At 35.0% G+C, this 22245-nt stretch overlaps 1 protein-coding gene across 3 annotated transcripts; it reads right to left on the bottom strand.

Annotated features, from left to right (window-relative positions):
• Positions 1 to 930: 930 nt before the first annotated feature.
• Positions 931 to 22245, bottom strand: LOC111988501 (isoleucine--tRNA ligase, chloroplastic/mitochondrial). Of its 3 annotated transcripts, none has more exons than XR_002880425.2 (23): positions 21982 to 22245; positions 20250 to 20445; positions 19934 to 20088; positions 19759 to 19860; positions 17841 to 17910; positions 17048 to 17160; positions 16759 to 16827; positions 15586 to 15693; positions 14129 to 14279; positions 11265 to 11496; positions 10783 to 11069; positions 10521 to 10657; positions 9314 to 9461; positions 8979 to 9110; positions 8081 to 8209; positions 7175 to 7302; positions 6887 to 7051; positions 6485 to 6610; positions 5458 to 5531; positions 3710 to 3959; positions 2909 to 3088; positions 2197 to 2570; positions 931 to 1465 (listed from the first exon to the last, which is right to left on the bottom strand). XR_002880425.2 is itself a non-coding variant. In XM_024020305.2 (22 exons), the coding sequence occupies exons 1-22, from the start codon at positions 22009 to 22011 to the stop codon at positions 2328 to 2330; spliced, it is 3225 nt and encodes a 1074-aa protein (XP_023876073.1). In that variant the 5' UTR covers positions 22012 to 22245; the 3' UTR covers positions 2051 to 2327. The 3 variants fall into 3 exon arrangements, 1 of the variants encoding a protein (XP_023876073.1); XR_002880424.2 differs by having other exon boundaries at positions 931 to 1462; XM_024020305.2 differs by lacking the exon at positions 931 to 1465 and having other exon boundaries at positions 2051 to 2570.

Below are 22245 nucleotides of genomic sequence, written 5' to 3'. Positions count from 1 at the left end.
GCTGAAGCTGGTCCTCTTCGATTTGGCTGAAGGCTGAAGCTGAATCTGATGCTCTCCAATTTGGTCAAGCCTGAAGAAAAAACTGATGCTCCGATTTGGCGAAGAAAAACGGCGACAGCTCGAGGTGAGGCGGTGGTGTTGTGAGGCGGTGTTGTGATTTGGTGGTGTTGTGAGGCCGTCTGGGTTTTTGGTGGTGTTCACGGTGGAGTGAGGGTGAGGGAGTGTAGGACTGTGTCGGATTGAGAGGGAGGGAGTGTAGGGAGGCTGCTGAGTGAGTGAGGCTGCTGAAATGGGAATTAGGGTTAGAAATTTTAGGTATATATATATTAGGGTATTTTAGTAATTTTAATTAACCGGGTTTTTACCGGGCCGGGTTTCAGGTCGGGTCTCGGGTTTTTTTAATAAAACCCGAACCCACTTCGGTTTTTTTTTTTTTAAACCCATACCCGACCCGATTCCTAATCGGACCGGGTAAAAACCAGCCTATTAGGGTCGGGCCGGACTGGGTACTCGCGGGCCGGGTAAAAATTGCCATCCCTAAGTGTTTCCAATGGAAATGTTTAGGTTTACATCTCACTTTTTCCAATAAATGATTTATAAAAAAGAAATAATTGTGGATATTAGAAATTCCATGAAACATGTAGGGTAACCAAAAAAAAAAAAAAAAAAAAAATAAATAGGGGAGAGAGAGAGAGTTAAAAAAAAAAAAAAAAAAATTCCACAACTCGAACCAAAACAAAAGAGCGACTTCCAAAGAATTTCATTTTTGATCATTTCACAGGGACATTATTTCCATTTCCCCTACCCCAAAAATTGAAGTCATATGGGAGACCAAAAAAATTCCTGGTAGAGTCAATTTTAGAAAATTAACCTTAACATTAAAAGCAATGAAAAAAAACAAAGTAGAGCTTCATACATTATCATTGTACTCCACAGCTCATCAACCCCATTTGCAATGGAAATGATTACAATGGAAATGATCAGATTCAAAATCAACTTTGTTACAAAGCAAGCCCAATATTCATAAAATCAAAATGGTCCTGGATTACACATTTACACCCAAAAAATCAAAAATCAAAAACCAACACCATCTCTCATTCTATCTGTCTCTAAAATTTGAGAAACCCAACACCATCAAACTGAAGAAAATACCTGAAGAAAATCTGATCCTCTCTAATTTGGCTGAAGCTGGTCCTCTTCGATTTGGCTGAAGGCTGAAGCTGAATCTGATGCTCTCCAATTTGGTCAAGCCTGAAGAAAAAACTGATGCTCCGATTTGGCGAAGAAAAACGGCGACAGCTCGAGGTGAGGCGGTGGTGTTGTGAGGCGGTGTTGTGATTTGGTGGTGTTGTGAGGCCGTCTGGGTTTTTGGTGGTGTTCACGGTGGAGTGAGGGTGAGGGAGTGTAGGACTGTGTCGGATTGAGAGGGAGGGAGTGTAGGGAGGCTGCTGAGTGAGTGAGGCTGCTGAAATGGGAATTAGGGTTAGAAATTTTAGGTATATATATATTAGGGTATTTTAGTAATTTTAATTAACCGGGTTTTTACCGGGCCGGGTTTCAGGTCGGGTCTCGGGTTTTTTTAATAAAACCCGAACCCACTTCGGTTTTTTTTTTTTTAAACCCATACCCGACCCGATTCCTAATCGGACCGGGTAAAAACCAGCCTATTAGGGTCGGGCCGGACTGGGTACTCGCGGGCCGGGTAAAAATTGCCATCCCTAAGTGTTTCCAATGGAAATGTTTAGGTTTACATCTCACTTTTTCCAATAAATGATTTATAAAAAAGAAATAATTGTGGATATTAGAAATTCCATGAAACATGTAGGGTAACCAAAAAAAAAAAAAAAAAGAGGATAATAGGGTACCGTTTGGTACGGGGTTCAAACACATATTTTCAGTTTTTAAACAAGATTATACGTATTTTCACACTTTTTCATCTAAACGTATTTTCAAAAAAACTAAAAATTGTTGTTTAAACACACGTATCAAACGGGCCCTAGACATCTTGGGAAATTTGCATTAATGGAAAGCTAGGTATATGCCTTCCAGGAAACAAAAAGGTTAAAATCGTAGGTATAAATATCTAAAAATGGTTTTATATGTATAGAACAAATTTTTTGAATTCAATTGTGCCAAAATTGGGTTTCACTTAACAGAATTAGAAATCAAAACATTATGCTGCAGAACTGAACTAACCTAGAAAGGCTGTGTACTGACCAAATCAAAATGTCGGCTAAATTGAAATATTTGCAGCTCTGATCTTTTGAATCAACCAAATCAAATCTAGTGCCGGGCTAAATTGGTAAAAAACTGCAGTTCCCAGAATCTCAGCTTGTCATTGCTACAGCTGGAAGTGGTTGAGCATCAACCACATTATAGCAGCGGTTGCAAAGGGTGGGATGCTCTGAAAAAGAACCAACTTGGGGTGAAAAATTCCAGCATCTTTCACACTTTAAACCCTCAGCACGAGACACACCAATCCAAACCTTGCTCTTTCCTTGAATGAGACACTCTCCACTGAATGGTATGTGGGAAATCAGCTCATCTTCTAAAGAGGGAAGAACCTCTGCCTGCATATTGCCAGGTAAGAACAGTAAATTATTAATTGGTTCAAGCAACTAAATAACATAATGGTAAATCATATTCCTAAGGAACTCCCTCATATATAGCCAAGATAGATTTACACAACCCTATTGTTGCACTACTATGTAGATAATAATAATAACTGCTATAAAGTATATCCCTCTAATAAGCCTCAGTTTTTAGGATAAACAAGTTGCTAATAGCACCATATCAGTGTGCTTCCCAACTATAAAAAGGGATAATGCAATGAATATTACTTTTATTTCGCTAAATAGGGTTGCTTTGGTACAAACAATAGATGTAAACAACACAGAACACAGCATACCTGAGATGTAATGAATATGCGACGCAATGTGTCTACATCATTGTTTGCTGCACACATCTCACACAATCTAGATGCCAGGCTGGCATCAGAAGTCTGGAGGTAAACCTTTGCATCTAAACTGGAACCAATCAGTTTCTCTGTACGTGCAATCTCCAGGACTCTATTCACCTCAGTTCTCAGCTGTCAAAATGCTTCATATTAGAAACAAGTAGATTGCAGAAAGATCTCACTAGCACTTTTACAAATTTTACAGAATTAACTTTCAACATTACTTTTTATGAAGGAAATGGAAATCTAAAAAGTATGGGTGACATGGTATCCCACAATCCACATTAATAAAAGCAAACCACCTAATACAAAAATCTAAAAAAGTCATGTGAAAAAGTTCATTTTTGTATTAGGTGGCTTGCTTTTAGGTTTGGAGTACATCACTTGTACTCTTGGAGAGTACCTAATAATTTCTTTTTTTCAAAAAATATCACCAAAAACTTATCAGCTGATTCTTTATGAACTACAAAACTACCAAAAGGTCTTTCAAAAATGTGCGAAAATTGAATTTTTTTTACTATAGAATTTTGGGAGGGAAAGAAAAAGTATTTCAGAGGTTCATGAGAACAAAAGTTTGATGGCAACAATGATAAGTTTGAAATCTCTTAGAAGATTTTTTTGGAAAACAATCTTTTAATGATATGAGATCATACATTTGGAATGCATTTTTCTTTTTGGTAAGTAACATGCAATTGAAATTCACAAACCCACAATTATTTCAGTTTGTTGTCATTAAATGAAAACAATACTCACCTCAAGAATTTTTTCCCAGAAATCAATTTCTTTGGTAGGAAAAGCAAGCCAAGTTTCATTGAGGGTTGGCCATCTTGATTCAAAAACAAATTCAGCAATCGAACCATCTTCCATGGTATACTGAAAGGGGAGGTTTTGCCATACATCCTCAGCCAAATGGGGTAATATTGGAGCAATTGCTCTCGCAATGGAAAGCAGATGTGCTGCAAGAACCGTTTGACAACTTCTCCTTGTAAAACTTGTTGTGCCCCTAAAATTTACCAACTTAGGATGAGAAATATTTTCACTACACCTTTTTATGGGATTAGCATAAGCACCAAAAACTAATATTTTGAAATTTAGGCAACAGTATGTATTACAGAAACATATCGTGACTATTCATCTAAAAGATATGTGCCGCAAACATCAAGCAAATGAACATCCAATGCTTAGACTACTCAAGATGAGCAGTGAAGACTAAATTTAAATCAGTCATAATATGACAGACATTTCAACAGGATGGGGTTTTATAAATCTACAGAATCTCAACTAGCGCAAAGAAACCTCAAAAGGGGCTTTGAACCTAAACTTTTACAATAAATGTGTCAAGCCATTTGTTTGTATAGGGTGCATGGCACCATAAAGTGAGTCTGCATGGGACAGTCATATCTAAAATTTAGACCAAGCAGAAGAGAGAAAAAAAATTCACTATCTACTTTTAAAACACGGATAAGTGATTTTAAGACTTCAATTTAAATAACTGGCATTTGCTAAAGAAAAAATTGTGCAACCAAAATACATGGCCCTGAGCCATGATGATCAAGATTCCTTGCAAGGTGATTAATCTTTTCACTCCAAAAGTCAATATGTAGAAGCAGGGCCAGCTCTACACTTTGCCAATTGAGGCAACTGCATAATTTAGGTCCTATAGTACAGTATTATATTTATTTAACAATTTAAAATAAAATATATCAAATACTTCTTTACTTTTTTTTTTTTTGGGAAACAGTAATGCCTAGCTAAAAATTGAAGAGACCCATATACAACTTTTTTTCTGTCTCACTTAAAAAAATCTTTCATCACCTTTTTTATAAGTCTTTCCACCAAATGTCTCCTCTCTCTCTCTTTCAAAAAATAATTCTTGTAACTAGTCATCATCAAACCACATATACTTTCCCTCTCTCTAAAAGCATTTCTTGATAATCAATCACCATCAAAGACTCTTTCTGTCTTACCCCTAAACTTATTCTCTTGCCTAAAATCAACTACACAAGAAAGATTAAGAGGATTAGCCATATTATCAATTAAAAATGAGATGTTAGCAAAATTTGAATACAAAACTTTAATTATTAATTTTATATCTAAAAAAACGAGTAAAGAATTTTAAGAAAAAATTATAATATAGAAGTTTAAATAAATATTATTTAATTGATATCTAAATATGAGAGAAAACTACTTAAAATTGTCACCTTAGGCCTCAAATCTTAAAGAGCTGGCCCTGTACAGAGGCCTATATATTATTCTTCCAGAATTACTATCTGAAACCATCCCCATATCCAGGAAATTTTGCAAGAATAGCATCAAATTAGTTTACAATTTCACTCAAGTTGGCTATAGAATCAACATTTGCAGAAAACATGCAAACTTGCAGAGATGCGCAAGTGTTTTGCAAAAGCATGTATTGCAGTGTGATGGAGCAGCAAAAACAAAAATATGATTTGGCACCTGGTTGGAAAGTTATAGATTATAAAGAGTAGGGGAAGAATTACCCAACATAAAGTCGATCTTTTGCAACATCAAAATAGAAATTTGATAGGTCAACAATGACAAACCGTTGTATGATCTGAAAATAAAAACAAAACATATATACCATTTAAAATTCCACAGAAAAAGCAAATCAAACAGTAGATTGAGAAGTGTTTTCTGCTAAAATAAGGCATGCAGACATGAAAAATCAAACTTAAGTATCAACCATCAATGAGAAACTAACAATTTCATGCATTCTAGTGGACCGTCCAATGTCTCCACCTTTTTTTTATTGGTCAATTACACCACATAAACAATGGGTTTTAAACCCACAAACCCACCCCCACTCACACTTGTGAGAGGAGGAAGTACCTTTGAGCCAAGTCTCATTGACCTGATGTCTCTACTACTTGATCCTGCCTAGTATGATTTCTGCGGAACCAAGAATCATAAACTTTGTAGTCTGCTTTTCGTCCTTTATTTTACTGGTTCTTTTACAAGGATATGACCCCTGCCAAACCCTGTTCACTCTTGTCTTCAACTTATTCTGTAACGCTCAATAATTATACCATCAAACTTCCACACTCTTTCAATTTATTGACTGTTTCTACTCACTCTTTTTTCCCCTCTTTCACCCACTAAAACCATCCGTACTATAAAAAACTTGCATTCCCTCCTTCTGAGTGGAACAATGATTATCTTTTTTCCTTTTTTTTTTTATTTTTTTTATAAAATAATTATGATTGTCTACCATTATAAAACCATATGTAGAAATCAAAATCTGATACTGCTCAACTGTGACTGATAATTGCCATAAATAACTCTACTTTAGAAAGCTAACAACCTTGTAAACTAAAGCGTGAGCTCCAAAATCAAAGCAGTTACCATTTTTTTTATTGGTAATTACACACGCACTTTATGGATCTTCAACCACAACCTCACCATTTACCTTGTTCTTATGAGGGGTAAGGTGCCATTTGAGCTGGGAGCTCACTGGCAAAATCGAAGTAGTAACTTAAACAAATATAATCAACATCAGAGAATATTTACCTGAAATATTTTAAAGAATTGATATTTTTCATAGTTCTCTCTAATGTTCATTATAACATTTTCGAGTTGAAACAGTGCGTGCTGATCAATCATGGGAAGGGTGTGGTATGAAACAGCATAGTCAGCCTGGCAATAGAAATAACCCAAGATTAAGTGAAAAAATCAATAAAGAGATGAAACTACAAAAAAAAAAATAATGAAACAAAATATTGGCCCCTACATTGAAAATTAAAAGGAAGATAATAAACTAAAGTGTGGAACAATCACAAGCTTCTTTGGAGAGAGAAAAAGAAAGAGAGGGATAACAATATCAGAAAAGTGAAAATCTAAAGAAATGTAGAAAATAATAAAATTATAGTGAAAGTCTGAACTCAAAAGCTCTGATTGTTTAAGTTGACATACTTTCCAGTCATGCAGATTCGCCAAAAGATATCTCAATGTTCCACGCAGCTTTCTATAAATGTCAGACATTTGGCGGAGGACTTGAGGGCCGATCAATACATCACCTGTATAATCTACACTAGAAACCCAAAGTCGCAAGACATCAGCTCCATAGCCAGGTGCTTCCTGCAAACAGAAACAAAACCATTAAACATCTGAATGCTGTCACAGTGTCACACCTTGGCTCAAGTGGTGCGGGATGGGTTAGAGATGGAGTAGGTCTTTGATTTCAATCTACAGTCAACTGACCTTTGTATTTTTTCCTCCTTCGATCACAGTGCGTGGATCTACAACATTACCCAAAGATTTGCTCATCTTTAAACCCTTCTCATCCAATACAAATCCATGTGTTACAACACTGGAATATGGAGCTTTCCCTGTACCAAAAGAAAAGTGTCAAATCAGTCTCTAGCCAACTTCAACAAGCTATTATTTTATTTAAAATCATCGATGACTTAGAATATGAAAAGAGGATTACACTAGCAAACAAACAGAAAAAATAGCGTTCTAGAAACTAAACTTATAAGCCCAACGTATTGCAACTCTCCCATTCTAAACTACAAGGCAAATCAACATATTTTGTTACAGAAATTCAAATCCACATTTAGGATTTATTATATTTGGATGGATCATTTAAGTTCCGGAAACTTAAATGGCCTATCTAAATATTTAGGTTACAGTAATTATTTTTAATTCAGTAACAGATCAAGAAAAGGTCATGCCCAGATCAAGAGTTATGCAATATTTGTCGTCACCTAATAAAAATCACATTTATTAACCGTGTGATTTTTGGCTCATTCAAGCACTTCACAGTATGCTGAATTTTAGTAGTGCTTTGGGCATCAGAACCAAATTTATAGAGATGGCAAAGTTAAGATTCTCACAATTTTCTTCTTTTAGAGAAGCATATACCACTATCATCAGAAATAAAGTAAGTCATCAGAAATAAATAAATTAGAATCATCAGGAAAAGTTTTTCCAATGGGACAGAAATTCCCAGGAATCAATAACCAAGGTCAAGACACTAATGCACACACAATTTTAACTTTTGACACTAAGAATAATGAGTTCTTAATGCAAGCTGGATGAAATAATGTTCCACTTCAAGAAAAAAAAATCACATAAAATTACTAAAAATGTTCAGATGTTCATTACCTTTTGTAGCAATACTTGTTAATAGAGAACTTTGGAACCACCCACGATGCTGGTCGGTACCTTCAAGGTACAAGTCCGCAGGAAAACTAAGGCCATTTCTTTTACCCAAGACCGCAGCCCAAGAAGAGCCTGAAAAATAAACTAAGCAGCTAAGGGAAACCAGAGTCCTTTTCAAACAACATGAGCTATAAAATCATGGACCATTTTCAAATGGCATTTATTGAGAAGGATAATGTAGGTATGCTCATGCATGCCAAAAAAACTCAAAAATATTTAATAAGTGTAAGATGTGGTTAATGGAAAACCAGGCACAATCTGACAAAGACATGCAGTTAATATCCAATATATATAGCATGCAGCAGATTTAACTTCTAGCTACACTAATTACAACTCTATGCCAAAGGCTACCAAGAGACTTGCAGTAAACTAGCAAGAATTTCAGCTTATAAAACTCGCTTTGTCCTCAGTCTTCCAAGCTTGCCCCACTCCAATCCAACATTATTTCCAATATATATTATAAAGGTACCATAAAATTCCAATTTAAGGCACAGTTGGTGGCTGGAGAATTAATATGAAGCAGGATTATTATTTTTTTTTATAAGTTAATATAAAGCAGGATTTCAATCAACAATAGATCTTCAAAATACTATGTTTAAACCTGAAGCACCCCTGTCAAAACAAATATGTCTGTTTATAACCATATTTTCTGCAAATAAGATTCTAGATCAATTTCCAATTCCAACGGAAATTAACTCTAATTGAACTGTTAAGACAAAGGTGCTTAGTGCTTACTAGTTATCAGTGAAACTAAAGTAAAGTCTGACTTGAATACCATACAACTGTTAATATTGTCAAATAAAAAGGTTGAAATAATTTTAACATTTTTGTGTTATAATACCTGAATCGAACCATACATCCATAGTGTCAGTCCCCTTTTCATAATCAGATGCTTTTTCACGATACTTTTCTGGGAGAAGATCCTCTACTGTCATGTACCACCATGCATCACTACCCTTTTGAGCTATTATAGCTGCTCAAACAAATGATAGAAACAGCAACAAAATTCATTAGTGGGACATAAACCTTTAATAGTTCCAACACATTGGGGCCAACTAAAATTAAACATGCATTCAGAAATACTATTCCTTCTTTTTACATGTTTAAAATACACACAGCATGAATTTAATTTAATAATGAAAGGAGAAAACAATCAAAGTTCTAAATAGCTGTTACTCTTGATATGATTGATAGTCTCTTCATTCATAAGAGGTTCCTTTGTCTGCACATGATAAAAGGCTGGAATAGGCAAGCCCCATGTCCTTTGTCGTGAAATACACCAATCAGAGCGGCTAGAAGTCATTGCAGAAATTCTGTTTTCTGACTGAACAATGGTCATGCATATGCACAAGACACCACTAGTGAGGGACATCATACCATTTGCTAATACGAAAGATGAACATTGCAAGTATATTCATATACACAAGCACAAGTTAAGAGCCCTGATTAGAAGCCTTATATCAGCTTTTGTATCAATTAACGGTATGCATCAATAGTAGCACTGCTAAAGTCAAGAATGGAGATAAAATTGCTAAAGCTCCACAAGTTGTTGTTCCACTTAATTCTGAAAAACACTCATAAATAACAAACATGCAACACACAAGGTCAACATATGCTCCATATGTCATGGGACAAACTGATCTTATGTTTGTTACAAAGGAATAGTATTCCCCATTCATATGATCTACCTTAAGAAATTTCTAACAGAAATTTGTGTGGACACCAGACCAGATTGATGCTTATAGATTCTGTTGGACCTGGTGGATTTTACTTGATTTTTTAGGATTTAATTTTTTCTTTAATGTTTATTAAGAGCTATTTCCTTTCCTTATTTGATGTGATTTCAGAACCCTACTTAAAGGTCCCAGAATTCAGTATTGGTACATTTTGACTTGAGTAATATAAATGTTTTGATGCCAACTCTAAGCAACTCTAGGTAATAAAACCTAGATTTTCTATCTTTTTCCATCACTTGGTGCTGACTCCAAGGTTTTATCTATTTTTATGCCATGCATCAGGGAAGATGATTGTTTTATGAAAGGAATTTGAAAGGTCTGTTATATGCCCTCTATGGCACCCCCAACATTTTAAGCAAGAAGGAATAGAGCTGGAATCAATACTACAGCAAAAAAAGAATTCAAATACCATCCTATGACAAGCAATTACTAGAAGCTAAAAGAAACTTGCTGTCATGCAATGCAAAAGCAATATGAGCTGGAATCAAATAGCCTTGTAACTATAAGGAAACAGATGGTAAAACATGAATTAGACAAGAACAGGTCACATTTAACATTGTGAAACATAACCCATACATTCCCTAAAAACAGAGTCTAGAAAAGAGATATATTAAAGGCTAGAACGCCTCTTAGTCTAACACCATTACCTGAGGAGGAATCCATTTTACATCACTAATTGCATTCGTAGTAGCCTCGCGAAACCCTTCCACTGATGCAAACCACTGCTCCGTTGCCCTGAATATAGTAGGTTTTTTGGTTCGCCAATCATAAGGATACTTGTGTTCTGCATACAAGAATCAATGGTGGTATTCTATTAACAACAAAATTAGTTACATGATCAGGAGAAATGGTAAGAACTTTCACTGTAACTGATTTTTGGGGTGGGGGGGTGTGGAGAAGACAACATACCATATGATTCTTCCATGATAATTGACAAATGTTCATCCAAGCAATTCACAACAGCAATATTACCATCCCCAAGTACATCAAGCCCACTGAACTGTCCAGCTTCTTCAGTAAACTTTCCATCATCACCAACAGGAGAAAGTATAGGCAGTCCATACTTCAGGCCAGTCACATAATCCTCCTGACCATGTCCAGGAGCAGTATGGACCAGTCCAGTTCCTGACTCTGTTGTAATATAATCTCCTCCAGTCACAACCGGACATTCTCTGTTATCTATTGGATGGATATACCTGACACCAAAATTGAAACCTTAAAGGATATATTATTCATTACATCAACCAAATAGAAAATGTATTTTACTAAGACAAGTAGTTACATATACAAGTTAATGTGCGCAATAAACTATTTCATTTCTATAAATAACTTAATGTATAATGAGATAATGCAGGTATTGTTTAGTTTTAAGTTCTTAAATTCACTCAAACCTGCAATTTTCAAGATCTGAACCCGATAGTATTTTCTTAATGATAAGCTTCACTCCCCATTTTGCTTCTAATGTCGGCACAAGATCTGATGCTACAATAAGAAAAGGCTTCTTTGACTCCTTAAGAATATTTCCAAGCCTTTGTTTTTTATTTCCAGCAGACAAAGAAACATCTCCTGAGAGTGACTGTACTTCAACTATGGCATATTGAAGCTTGGCATTCACTGCAACCGCTGATTATAGGATAACAGAGGGAAAAAACCAAAAAAAAAAATTACTGCATACCCTGTTGCAGAAGTTCATACAACGAGATGTGTACATCCATGTGAGAGCAAGGGAGAGGTGGCATAAATTAACCAGATCGGTTTAGCATTTAAACATAGAAATATGTGACGGATAAACATGGGATTATAGAATACACATAGCATCTGCATTTTAATGGTAGATAAAAAGTTGTTCTCCTACAATAACGTTGCTATTTATGTGATAGAGGATCCATTCACAAACAAACATTCAGAAGTTTTAAATAGCCAAAGAGATGTAATATGATAAGCAAACTTTTATACTAGGGCGTGAGTGTATCTCATGCTATTAACTTGCTTACAACCATGCCCTGGATGATCAAAACTCTTTTTTGTATCAACACTTCATAATAGAAGGAACCATGAAAACATGATTATTTATTCTCGTGTTTTAATCAGAAATTGAAATTAATATATAAGCTTTATTCAGATTGCAAGCCAGCAATGTCTTTTACCTGTTTATTTAATCATATATACCATTGGTAGCTTCAAATAGACTATATACTATTTTCTATTTATTATAGATGTTTAGTGGGTTGGAAGCGTCTATATTTATCAAAGGGGGGAAAGGTCACTTAAATTAAAAGAACTTTTTCGAGTTTGCCTACTTATTTTTTTTCTTTCTTCCCTATCCCAGCTGAAATAGCTAACCGTATTGAAAAGCTTCAAAGGGATTTCTTACGGGGTGGGATTGGTGAGGCCTCTAAACTCCATTTGGTTAAGTGGGCTGATATTTGTAAACTGTTGAAGTTTGGGGGATTGGGTATTCGGAATTTGTGAAGATTCAATCAAGCTTTGTTAGGAAAATGGTTGTGGCGATATGGGGCTGAGGTAGATCACCTTTAGAGGAGGGTCATAAAGGTGAAATATGGCAATGAATGGGGGTGGCTGGTGTACTAAAGGGGTGTCAGACCCTTACGGTGTTAGTCTTTGGAGATCCATACGACAAGGTTGGCCAACTTTCTCGAAATTCATACTTTTTGATGTGGGTGTTGGTAAGAGTAAAATTTTGGCACAATTTGTGGCGTGGTGATAGTACTCTCAAAGAGGCTTTCCCGGAACTTTATAGCATTAGTTGTAATAAGGGATATTCTATAGCAAAAGTCAAGAGTTTCCCTAACTTGTTGCTACATCGGGATATCCAGTTTTCTAGACCAATCCAAGAGTGGGTGTTGGAACCTCTGACTGCCTTTATGGATTTTCTTTATTCTTTGCCACTCAAGGATGAGGACGAGATAAACTTTGTTGGAAGCCAGCCAAGAGTAAAGGTTTCAAGGTGCGTTAGTACTATTCTTCCCTTTCCTCAGGTTTGGCAATCTTTTTCCTTGGAACTCTGTGTGACAAGATAAACTTTGTTGGAAGCCAGCCAAGAGTAAAGGTTTCATGGTGCGTGAGTACTATTCTTCCCTTTCCTCAGATTTGGCAATCTTTTTCCTTGGAACTCTATGTGGCGTTCAAAGATTCCTCCTAAGGTAGCTTTCTTTTCATGGACTGCAGCCTCAGGAAAGATTCCAACTACTGATTACTTATGGAATAAAGGTGTTACTATTGTGGATTGGTGCTACATGTGCAAAAGGAATGGGGAGTCAGTGGATCATCTTCTTCTTCATTGTCCCATAGCTTTTGAGTTGTAGACCATATGTGGGTGTTGGAACCTTTGACTGCCTTTATGGATTTTCTTTATTCTTTGCCACTCAAGGATGAGGACGAGATAAACTTTGTTGGAAGCCAGCCAAGAGTAAAGGTTTCAAGATGCGTTAGTACTATTCTTCCCTTTCCTCAGGTTTGGCAATCTTTTTCCTTGGAACTCTGTGTGAGAAGATAAACTTTGTTGGAAGCCAGCCAAGAGTAAAGGTTTCATGGTTTGTGAGTACTATTCTTCCCTTTCCTCAGATTTGGCAATCTTTTTCCTTGGAACTCTATGTGGCGTTCAAAGATTCCGCCTAAGGTAGCTTTCTTTTCATGGACTGCAGCCTCAGGAAAGATTCCAACTACTGATTACTTATGGAATAAAGGTGTTACTATTGTGGATTGGTGCTACATGTGCAAAAGGAATGGGAAGTCAGTGGATCATCTTCTTCTTCATTGTCCCATAGCTTTTGAGTTGTAGACCATGATGTGGAATTTGTTTGAACTTCTATGGGTTTCGCCACAAAGTGTCTATGATCTTTTCTCAGTTTGGCAGCCCACTTTGGTAAATATAGAAATATCATCTTTTGGAGGGCCATGCCACACTGTGTTCTATGGAGCATTTGGAGAGAATAGAATGCAAGATGTTTTGAGGGAAGTGAATGGTTTATACATGAGATTAAATCCCTCCTTCTTCATTCCTTGCTGGATTGGAGTATTGCTTTCTATTCTCTCCCCTGCTCTTCTCTTTTAGATTTAATTGAGTTTCGTAATTTGAGTGGTTGATGTACTGCTACTCAAGTACACCTCCGATGTACCCGGGTTTTCTCTTTTTTTGATTAATACAATATCGTTACTTATCAAAAAAAAAAAAAAAAACTATATACTAATTCTCACCAGAATTAGTAAAATGTCAACATAATGGAAAACTCACCAGCATTGGCCGGAATAGTCCAGGGAGTTGTAGTCCATATTGCCAAGCACAAATCTGGGAAAAATTCCTTTAAAAAGCCACTTGAAGTAGGAGGTGTGTCCACTATTTTGAAAATGGCGTATATGCTTCTTGAAACATGCCCCTCAGGATACTGTACAAAAATTTCTGGTTAATTACCGAATAGGAACCATGTCAATCTTGCAAGATAACATAAGCAAGCAACATGATACCAAGGTTTGATCATAGTGCCTCATTAAAGCTGAGAGAATGATACCTAGGTGTCTCATGTTACGCCAAGTGGCATAGCCAACTTTGCATAAATCTTATTCAAATCTTAGTCCAACAACTAAAAGACTTCTATATAAGAGTCCGAATTTGGTAAGGATAGGGTGTAAAACCTATATTTTACATCATCTTTTACACCCCATCCAATAAGAAATTGCCACATCATCATTTTACTTAAAATTCAATACATCCTACCACACCTAATAATATCTCAATAAACTCCCAATTCAGTTCGATTTATATATGGGTATTAGAATTGATTAAGTGTGGTTGTGCTTATTCTTAAATGTGTGATAAAATGATGTAGCATGTTGGGATTGGAGGGGTAAAACATGGATTTTACACCACATCCTTACAGAATTTAATCTCTCTATATAATAGGTGAAAATCTATAATCCTACAGCTAAATAACTTCATATGCCAAAGACACTCTTTTGTGTTCTAACTCTCACACAGGGAATAAATCAAAGAAAAGAATTGAAAATGATAGTATAAGGTCCAAGGGATTCAAATACCAGCAAAGCAGCCACATTTTTTGGTATGAAAAAGAGCTTTTACTTGACCAAAAAATAACTGGAGCACCTGTACAAGAATTACGCAGAAAACCGCAAACAAATACAAACCCCAACCTGAAAGTTGGCTTTTTCCTTGAAGGCATAATCATCCTATGAGTATACCATTTTCCTTTCAGCATCTTTGTAGAAATTGATTATTAAATTATATTCTTCTCTTTTATTGGTACACGATTCTAATTGGAGTAACCTTACTGATGGTTTTTTTACTCATAGTCCTAATAGACTTTTTTCAATATTTTTAGAACCCCTAATCTGTACAGAATTTAATGATATTTTTACATATTTAACCCAAACATTCCTATTTAAGTAATGAAAAACTAATTGAATTTAACCATACTTTTATCAATAAATAAAGGTGCCCGCACAGGTTTTAGGCTTGTTATTATAAGTTTCAAGTCATACATGACAACGGTATCAACAGAGTGGACCAATGAAAAAAAACCTATATTTGAATACAGTCTAAGATTAACCAAATCTTCTTAAGATCACCTCAATACAAGACATTATAGTTACAAAAATTCCATACTTCAGAAACCTTACATTGGTAACATGTTCATCATGTGGTTAATACAAGAGAGATAAAATGTATCAAAATACCTCCAATTCAGCTTCTGCAAGAGCAGTTCGTGACGAGGGACTCCAGTGAACAGGTTTCCTGCCTCTGTAGATATAACCTTGAATGGCCATCTGGCCAAACACATCAATCTAGCAGATGATACAACATGCATGAAACAAATTCTTAGGGACTCAACAACATATATGGTAAACACACTCCCCCTAAAAAAAGTGTTCAAGTAACATTAAATGGTAAGGGTTTTTTTTTTTTTTTTTTTTTTCCAAGTGTCATCTGATATCTATCTTCTTGATGTATGGATGCAACACTTGTGGTTAGCTTAACACTTATACAAATTTCCGAAATCATGGATTTGTACCTTGCTATAAATTATCATCTAACGTTAACATCAATTACGACCTGTATGAAGGGACAGAATAAGTTTAAGCAGCCTCAAAAGTAACACAAAACTGGACCAACTACTGGGAGAACTTCAAATTCTGTATAAATAGAAAGATTACTTTTTTAAGATACATACACACCATTCATACTAAATGTGAACTTCATGCTTATTACTGAATTTAAGTCTGTATAAGCAGCCACAGTTTACCCTTAGTCAGTGCTTCACCTTATTTATAATCTGTACATGAGAGACAGAGTATATGGAGTGCTAAAAGTTACATTCAGTGCAAATTACTCCTATTTCTGATTGTGATGGAGGCCCTTAGTAAAATGTAGATAAAGCCATTGGAGCTCAGTATTTGACAGGTTTTACAGTGGCTGGTACTACCTCTGATCCTACGATTGTCTCCCGCCTGCTCTTCACTGATGATACACTAATATTTTGCGGCACTGAGCTGGTTGAAAATTTACATCTTGAGTGTGCTACTTTATTTTGAAGTTGTGTCAGGCTTAAAAAGAAATTTGACTAAGAGATTGTTCCCATGGGTTAGCCGTTGGGAGCAAAATTTAAATCCACATATATTTGGAATCCTATTCCTGATAAGATGGAAAAGAGATTGGCAGGGTAAAAGAAGATGTGCTTATCTAAAGGGTTCAACTCAATTAGCAAGTTGTAAACTCTGCACTTCCAGTATGCTTCTTGTGTACTGGAGGTGACCTTTCTTTTTCAATAAAGTTCTTATTTGCTTATCAAAAAAAGTTACATTCAGTTCAACACAACATAAAATCAACATGAGAAAAGCTGAAACAGCTACCTGGGCAGCTTCATATTCTGGATCGAGAGTTAGATAGGGATTATTCCAGTCTGCCCATACTCCAAACCGCTGCAAACATCAAATAACATATTTGAAGTTAAAGTATTTCCCTAGTTGAGGGTCCTCGTCCAACTAAAACTAAATATTAACATTCTGAAAAGATGGATAAAGTATTTAGGTAATTAAGGAATTTCTTAAAGAGTAGATATGTCCGATAAAAAATCACTTTTTATGACAATATGGACCAAAATACAAGCAATGAAGTGTGAGACAATAAAGGGGCGGTGACCTTAAATGATGCCATCTGATTTTGCACAGTTTTTTTGGCAAATTTAGCCGCCTTTGCTCTCAATTTTAATGGTGTGAGATCCTTTCTGGCATCTTGATCCAGTGACTGCAGAACTGAAATACTAGAAAGTGACAGTAAATTCTCAAGCATGATTCGACCCTCCATGAGGTTTCCGCAAACACCAGTAATAAAGTTGTCCTTTACCCAAAATAAAAGGCACCCATACTCAATGTTAAATTTTTTTTCTTTTGATAAGTACCTGCTTAATGTTACATTTCTAGACATCCCCAAGCTAAGGTCACTTTCACAGCAACCAAGACCAGAGTTTACAACTTAATACAAATTTTACAAACTTCAAATATGGGCCATGATTTTTTTTTTTTTTTTTTTGGTCTTTGGGCAGTGTCTATTACACACTGCCTATTACACACAACGCACACACATTTAAGTTCAAAAAATAAATTGTGTACAGTGTGTGCAACAAGGTGTGCGACTAACAATTACCCTTTTGTCTTTTAACCAGCAAGTTGCATTAAGGTACTAAAAAATACACATAATGAATATAATTTAATAAAAGTAATGCCACTTAAGTGATTATTAGATTATAATTATCAACTGAGACTGCACATTTAACAGGGCCAGAAAAAGATATATTAACAAGATTCAAAGAGAGGGGTTCTGATATGTTGAAGCCCAATTCTCAAACTGACAAACCAACCATACTAAATAAAGCAAGTCCCAAGAAATTCCATCGGGCCAAAACTAACAAAATTAACCATCATAACACACTTGCCTTTCAATTCAATAGGTAGCCCATGACAATCCCACCCTGGCACATAATGAACTTTGTAGTTTTGAAGAAGCTGCTCAAGAACAAAAGAATAAAATGAGAAGAATGAACTTAATTTTATTTTGCTTAGTGCACCTAGCTCTGAGGTTCATAAAAAATAAACTAAAATAGGATCTCAATTTGTCAATTAAAAAATGTTTTTTTTCTATTTCAATTAGTTATGAGCTTGTAATACTGGTAAGAACAAACAAGTAAGCACACACCCTAATGCTGGAAAAAACAACAAATTTTAACCTTAAAAAATTTTAAAAACATCTTCAAAGCTCTGGTATTTAATACCAAATGAGCATAATATAGGCCTAATTTGAAAGCTTATAAATTACTATTTTCTTAAGCTGAAACAAGGATGTTGATCATAAAGGACATTCTTCTGCAGATTTTACATTATTTAAAGATGACATTATATCTGTTACATGGCTGTATTTTTTGGTTACTTAAACAGCCAGATTAGAGGACTCTAATCAGGAAAATGTATTAGAATTATTAACAGAATAGCAAATGTGCTCTAAAATCAGATTTTTGAACTCTGGTTCAAGTGATCCAACCATTCTCATTATGTAAGCAAATCTCTTTGATGTAATGCAATTTACATTCACACATCCTCACTAAAAGCTTGATGGTGGCTTTCCAATCAAAGCAATCCACCAGTTGGTCCTAACCTGTTTTGGATAAGCCATGCTAAGAGTAGCTTATCACGTAAGCACTTAAGGGGAGAGGAGGAGAGGAGGAGAGACGGTGTTGTTAAAAGTGCGCTTAATGCTCAAAGTTCAAAGCACCAAGGCCTAAGCACTTCGCTTGGTCAAAGCAAAGCTCATTTAATGAAGCACACCTTAGACACACTTTTCTAGCACTTTTTGAAGAAGAAAAAAAGCATGCTTAGGTGCAGTTTTTTTTTTTTTTGCTAAAATATATATGAATCATTAAAATTAACTCCTTGGTCTTCAAGAAGATGACATGGACATTGATTTATCACACAAACATTGTTCTTAAGTTGTTGTAGTACAGAAACAATCTTTTGTTTACATATCAAAAGACATAAACAAGGATAATTTATTATTTTTGTGGTTTTTCATCTCTACCTTTTGGATTTATTTTCATTGAACCATATACTTCATTTGATCACAGCTAAACCCATTTATGTTTTTTTATAAAGAACAAGAAAATTATACAAAATGTTATGTTTAACTATTTTTTTATCGCTATGTTTAAACATTCTATGGTAGATTATTATCATATTGTTGTCCATTAATAATTATTCTTAATTTTATTATATAAAAATTTTAAGAAATTGAAATAACTTATATAAAATTTGAACTTAGTAATTGTGCAATTGCACCATCCATTTTAGCTAATTAGGAAAAATGCATTACTATTTTGAGTTTTTTTTTTTTTTTTTTTAATTATATGCTGCGTATATTATATTTGAAAAATGTGTGTTTTACTTTACTTCAATCAGGAACACACTTCTGCTTTGCACCCCTTGATGCTTTTACCAACACTGAGAAGAGATAAATAGTTATACAATTTGTACAGTTCCAGTTGTGAAATTGAGTTTCTTCTCTTTTCTTCTTTTAATATCGTTGTTGTTGTGATAATGCAAGTAGTCCTTTCTTTTCTGTACATATCTTTTAGGCTACTTCTTCCTTTTTGAATGAAGTAGTCCTTTCTTTAATAAATTTTTTCTTATAAGAAAAAAAAAAAAAAAAAAAAAAAAAAGAAGAAGAAGATAATGCAAGTGCATTATCATAGAAAAGAATAGACTCTCTATGTGTTTGTGCATGTCTAGAATTAATATTATCAAAGTGAATATCAACTAAATTTAAGGTCACATATTGGATGTTTAATATAGAGAGAGAAGTACCTTATAACGATTGATTATATCCTTCAAAATCTTATTTAATGCATGCCCCATGTGAAGATCGCCATTGGCATATGGAGGACCATCATGAAGAATAAAATTTCCCTGACAGAGTAGCTAAAAGTCAGTTAATACATCCTCAGAACTATATAAGCCCAAGGTGGCCTACAAAACTCACCCTATTATTTCTTTCAACAACTCTCTTGTAGACCTGATTGTCATCCCATATTTTCTGAATTTCAGGCTCCCTGACCAATGAGTTTGCTCTCATGCCAAACGTTGTCTTGGGCAAATCAACTGTGTGCTTGTATTTGCCATCTTCTTGCTTTGCCCCTATACTTACCAAACAAAACAATCAGAAAATGGCATTGCATGTTTGGCCTTCAAAAGAAAATGAAAAATAGCATATTAAGAAACTCCTTATAGAAGTTGCATGACATATAGCATATCTTGAAATAATGTATTTTCACCAATATCATCAATGCATTATACACCTTCAGAAGCTTTCTTTGCTGCCATTACAGGTCCTCTAGATCTTCGCTTTGAGGAAGAACAAAATTCACCAGAACCAGTAGTATAGTGTGTCAGGTTTAAGAGAGAGAACGCTTTGGCCGAAGGGCTTCCTCTGAAATAAAACAACTTAATGGAAGTGCTTTTCCTAAAAGATGAGCAAGTTCTTTGCGATAAAACCTGAACACATACAACAGAGTTTATCAATTGCAACTTAGAAAATACTATCCTCATAGTAAATTGATTTAAGTGTAATAGAAACCCAATGAGTAAACATTGAGCAATTAAAAAACTTAAATTAAATGAAAATATTTCCCTTTATTTCTTTGATGAGTTTTGGCCCAACCAATTATACTACCTCTTAGGGTTTGAAAAAATTGTTCCTGCTATTTTATTAATTGCAGTTTACTTTATTTAAATATGGGTATTGTTGACAAGCAAAAGCAGGGAATGAACATTTTGAAAGGCCAGTGAAGATTTAACTAAATTCTGTTAAAAAATAGCGGAAACTCAAATTACCAAGATTGATTGTGAAAATATTTTGGACTATAAAAAGATCTCCAAATAAATATTAGGAACAAATAAAATCAACCCAAAAGAAATAAAAATAGACACAAACACACCAAGAATTGTGTGGTTCAGCAATAGCTTACTTCCACAGCTGACGAAGAAATTTCACTAACAATTTTGTAGAATACAAATATGTGTAGAAGCAGTCTCACAAATACAAAAAATTAGGTGCTGCACTTTGCACAAAACTCTCAAATAGATTTCTCTACAGGTTCACAAATGCCAAATACAATCTCTAACCAAACCAATGAAGCAAAGGTTCAGAATACAAATTTCTGCAAAGCACAAACTAAGGAGAGAACTATGAAACAAATTTGCAGCACCAACACAAATCCAAAGGTTCTGGCACAAACAAAACAAATACCAATTGTTGTGGCACAATTAGAGAGTAACCCAAATAACTAGCGGCAGAGCTCTCTTATATAAAGCAAAGCAATAAAAATTTTATATATATATATATAATATGTGTATATGTCAGCTAAGTTATCAAACATCAAAGTCAGCTAGCAAATCAAATCCTTGGCTAAGTAAAATTCCAAAACAAAGTAGTTAAAATCGGTTACTTTATTTTATTGTATTCAACTCTTAAGAATTCGATCCACAAACCAAATAATAAATAAATAAATATGAAACACTAAAACTTCAAACAAAGCAAATACTATCCAAGTCTCTCTGTTACATTTCATCGAACAATTCGCGCCCGCCACGAGCAAAAGACTATTTAGCACATGAGAAAATCCAGAACTGAATTTACAAAATCAATTCGAATAACATTGAAACGCAACTAACATTCATTCCTATAAAAATCTTGGAATACAAACACGTAGCCCGAACTCACCGCATTATCAAAACACCCTCAACCATTTGATTTCATTTCACAACAAGCACTCTCATAGTAATCACATCAAAGCAATTAAAAAAACCTAACAATGAAAATCGCAATCATAGCGACACTTAAATTCTCCGTCTGTCTGTTTGCCTGCCGAGAAACCGTAGGAAAATAAAACAGAAAGGAAAGCACGCAAGCTTAATTTCTTACACACTCCAACCCTAACCTTTTTTGAGTTTTCATTTTCTTTCAAGTCTCAGACAAAGCGTGTGTGAGAGAGAGAATATATATATATATATATATATAGATAGAGATACCTTATACGGAGAGGTTTGGACGAAAGCCATTGTGGCTTCTCTTCACTGTGATTGAGTTAGTGAGTGGAGAAGGATTTGAATTTTGAACAACTACAAGTACATCTTTATTGTTGTTGTTGTTGTTGTTGCTGCCTTAGCTTGCATTGGTTCAACTTCATTTCAGCTTCAACTTCAGCTTCTCCATTTTGTGTTAACAGATAGATAAAATGAATTTTTATGAACCAAAAACCTCACTCCCACGCTCTTATTATACTCTCTGTCACA

The sequence above is a fragment of the Quercus suber genome, unplaced genomic scaffold (genome assembly GCF_002906115.3).
Source record: "Quercus suber isolate HL8 unplaced genomic scaffold, Cork oak 2.0 scaffold_232, whole genome shotgun sequence".
Taxonomy (NCBI): domain Eukaryota; kingdom Viridiplantae; phylum Streptophyta; class Magnoliopsida; order Fagales; family Fagaceae; genus Quercus; species Quercus suber.
The sequence above is the reverse complement of the archived record's forward strand: the minus strand, read 5'-3'. Positions and strand labels throughout refer to the sequence as shown.

Excerpts from the sequence above, each read along its gene's own strand:
- LOC111988501 (XM_024020305.2), bottom strand. The coding sequence starts at position 22,011 with ATGGCTTTCGTCCAAACCTCTCCGTATAAG. Across the intron at positions 11,497-14,128 it reads GACTATTCCGGCCAATGCTG|CGGTTGCAGTGAATGCCAAG; the intron begins GTGAGTTTTCCA and ends TCCTATAATCAG. Across the intron at positions 10,658-10,782 it reads TATCATGGAAGAATCATATG|AACACAAGTATCCTTATGAT; the intron begins GTATGTTGTCTT and ends TCTTGTATGCAG.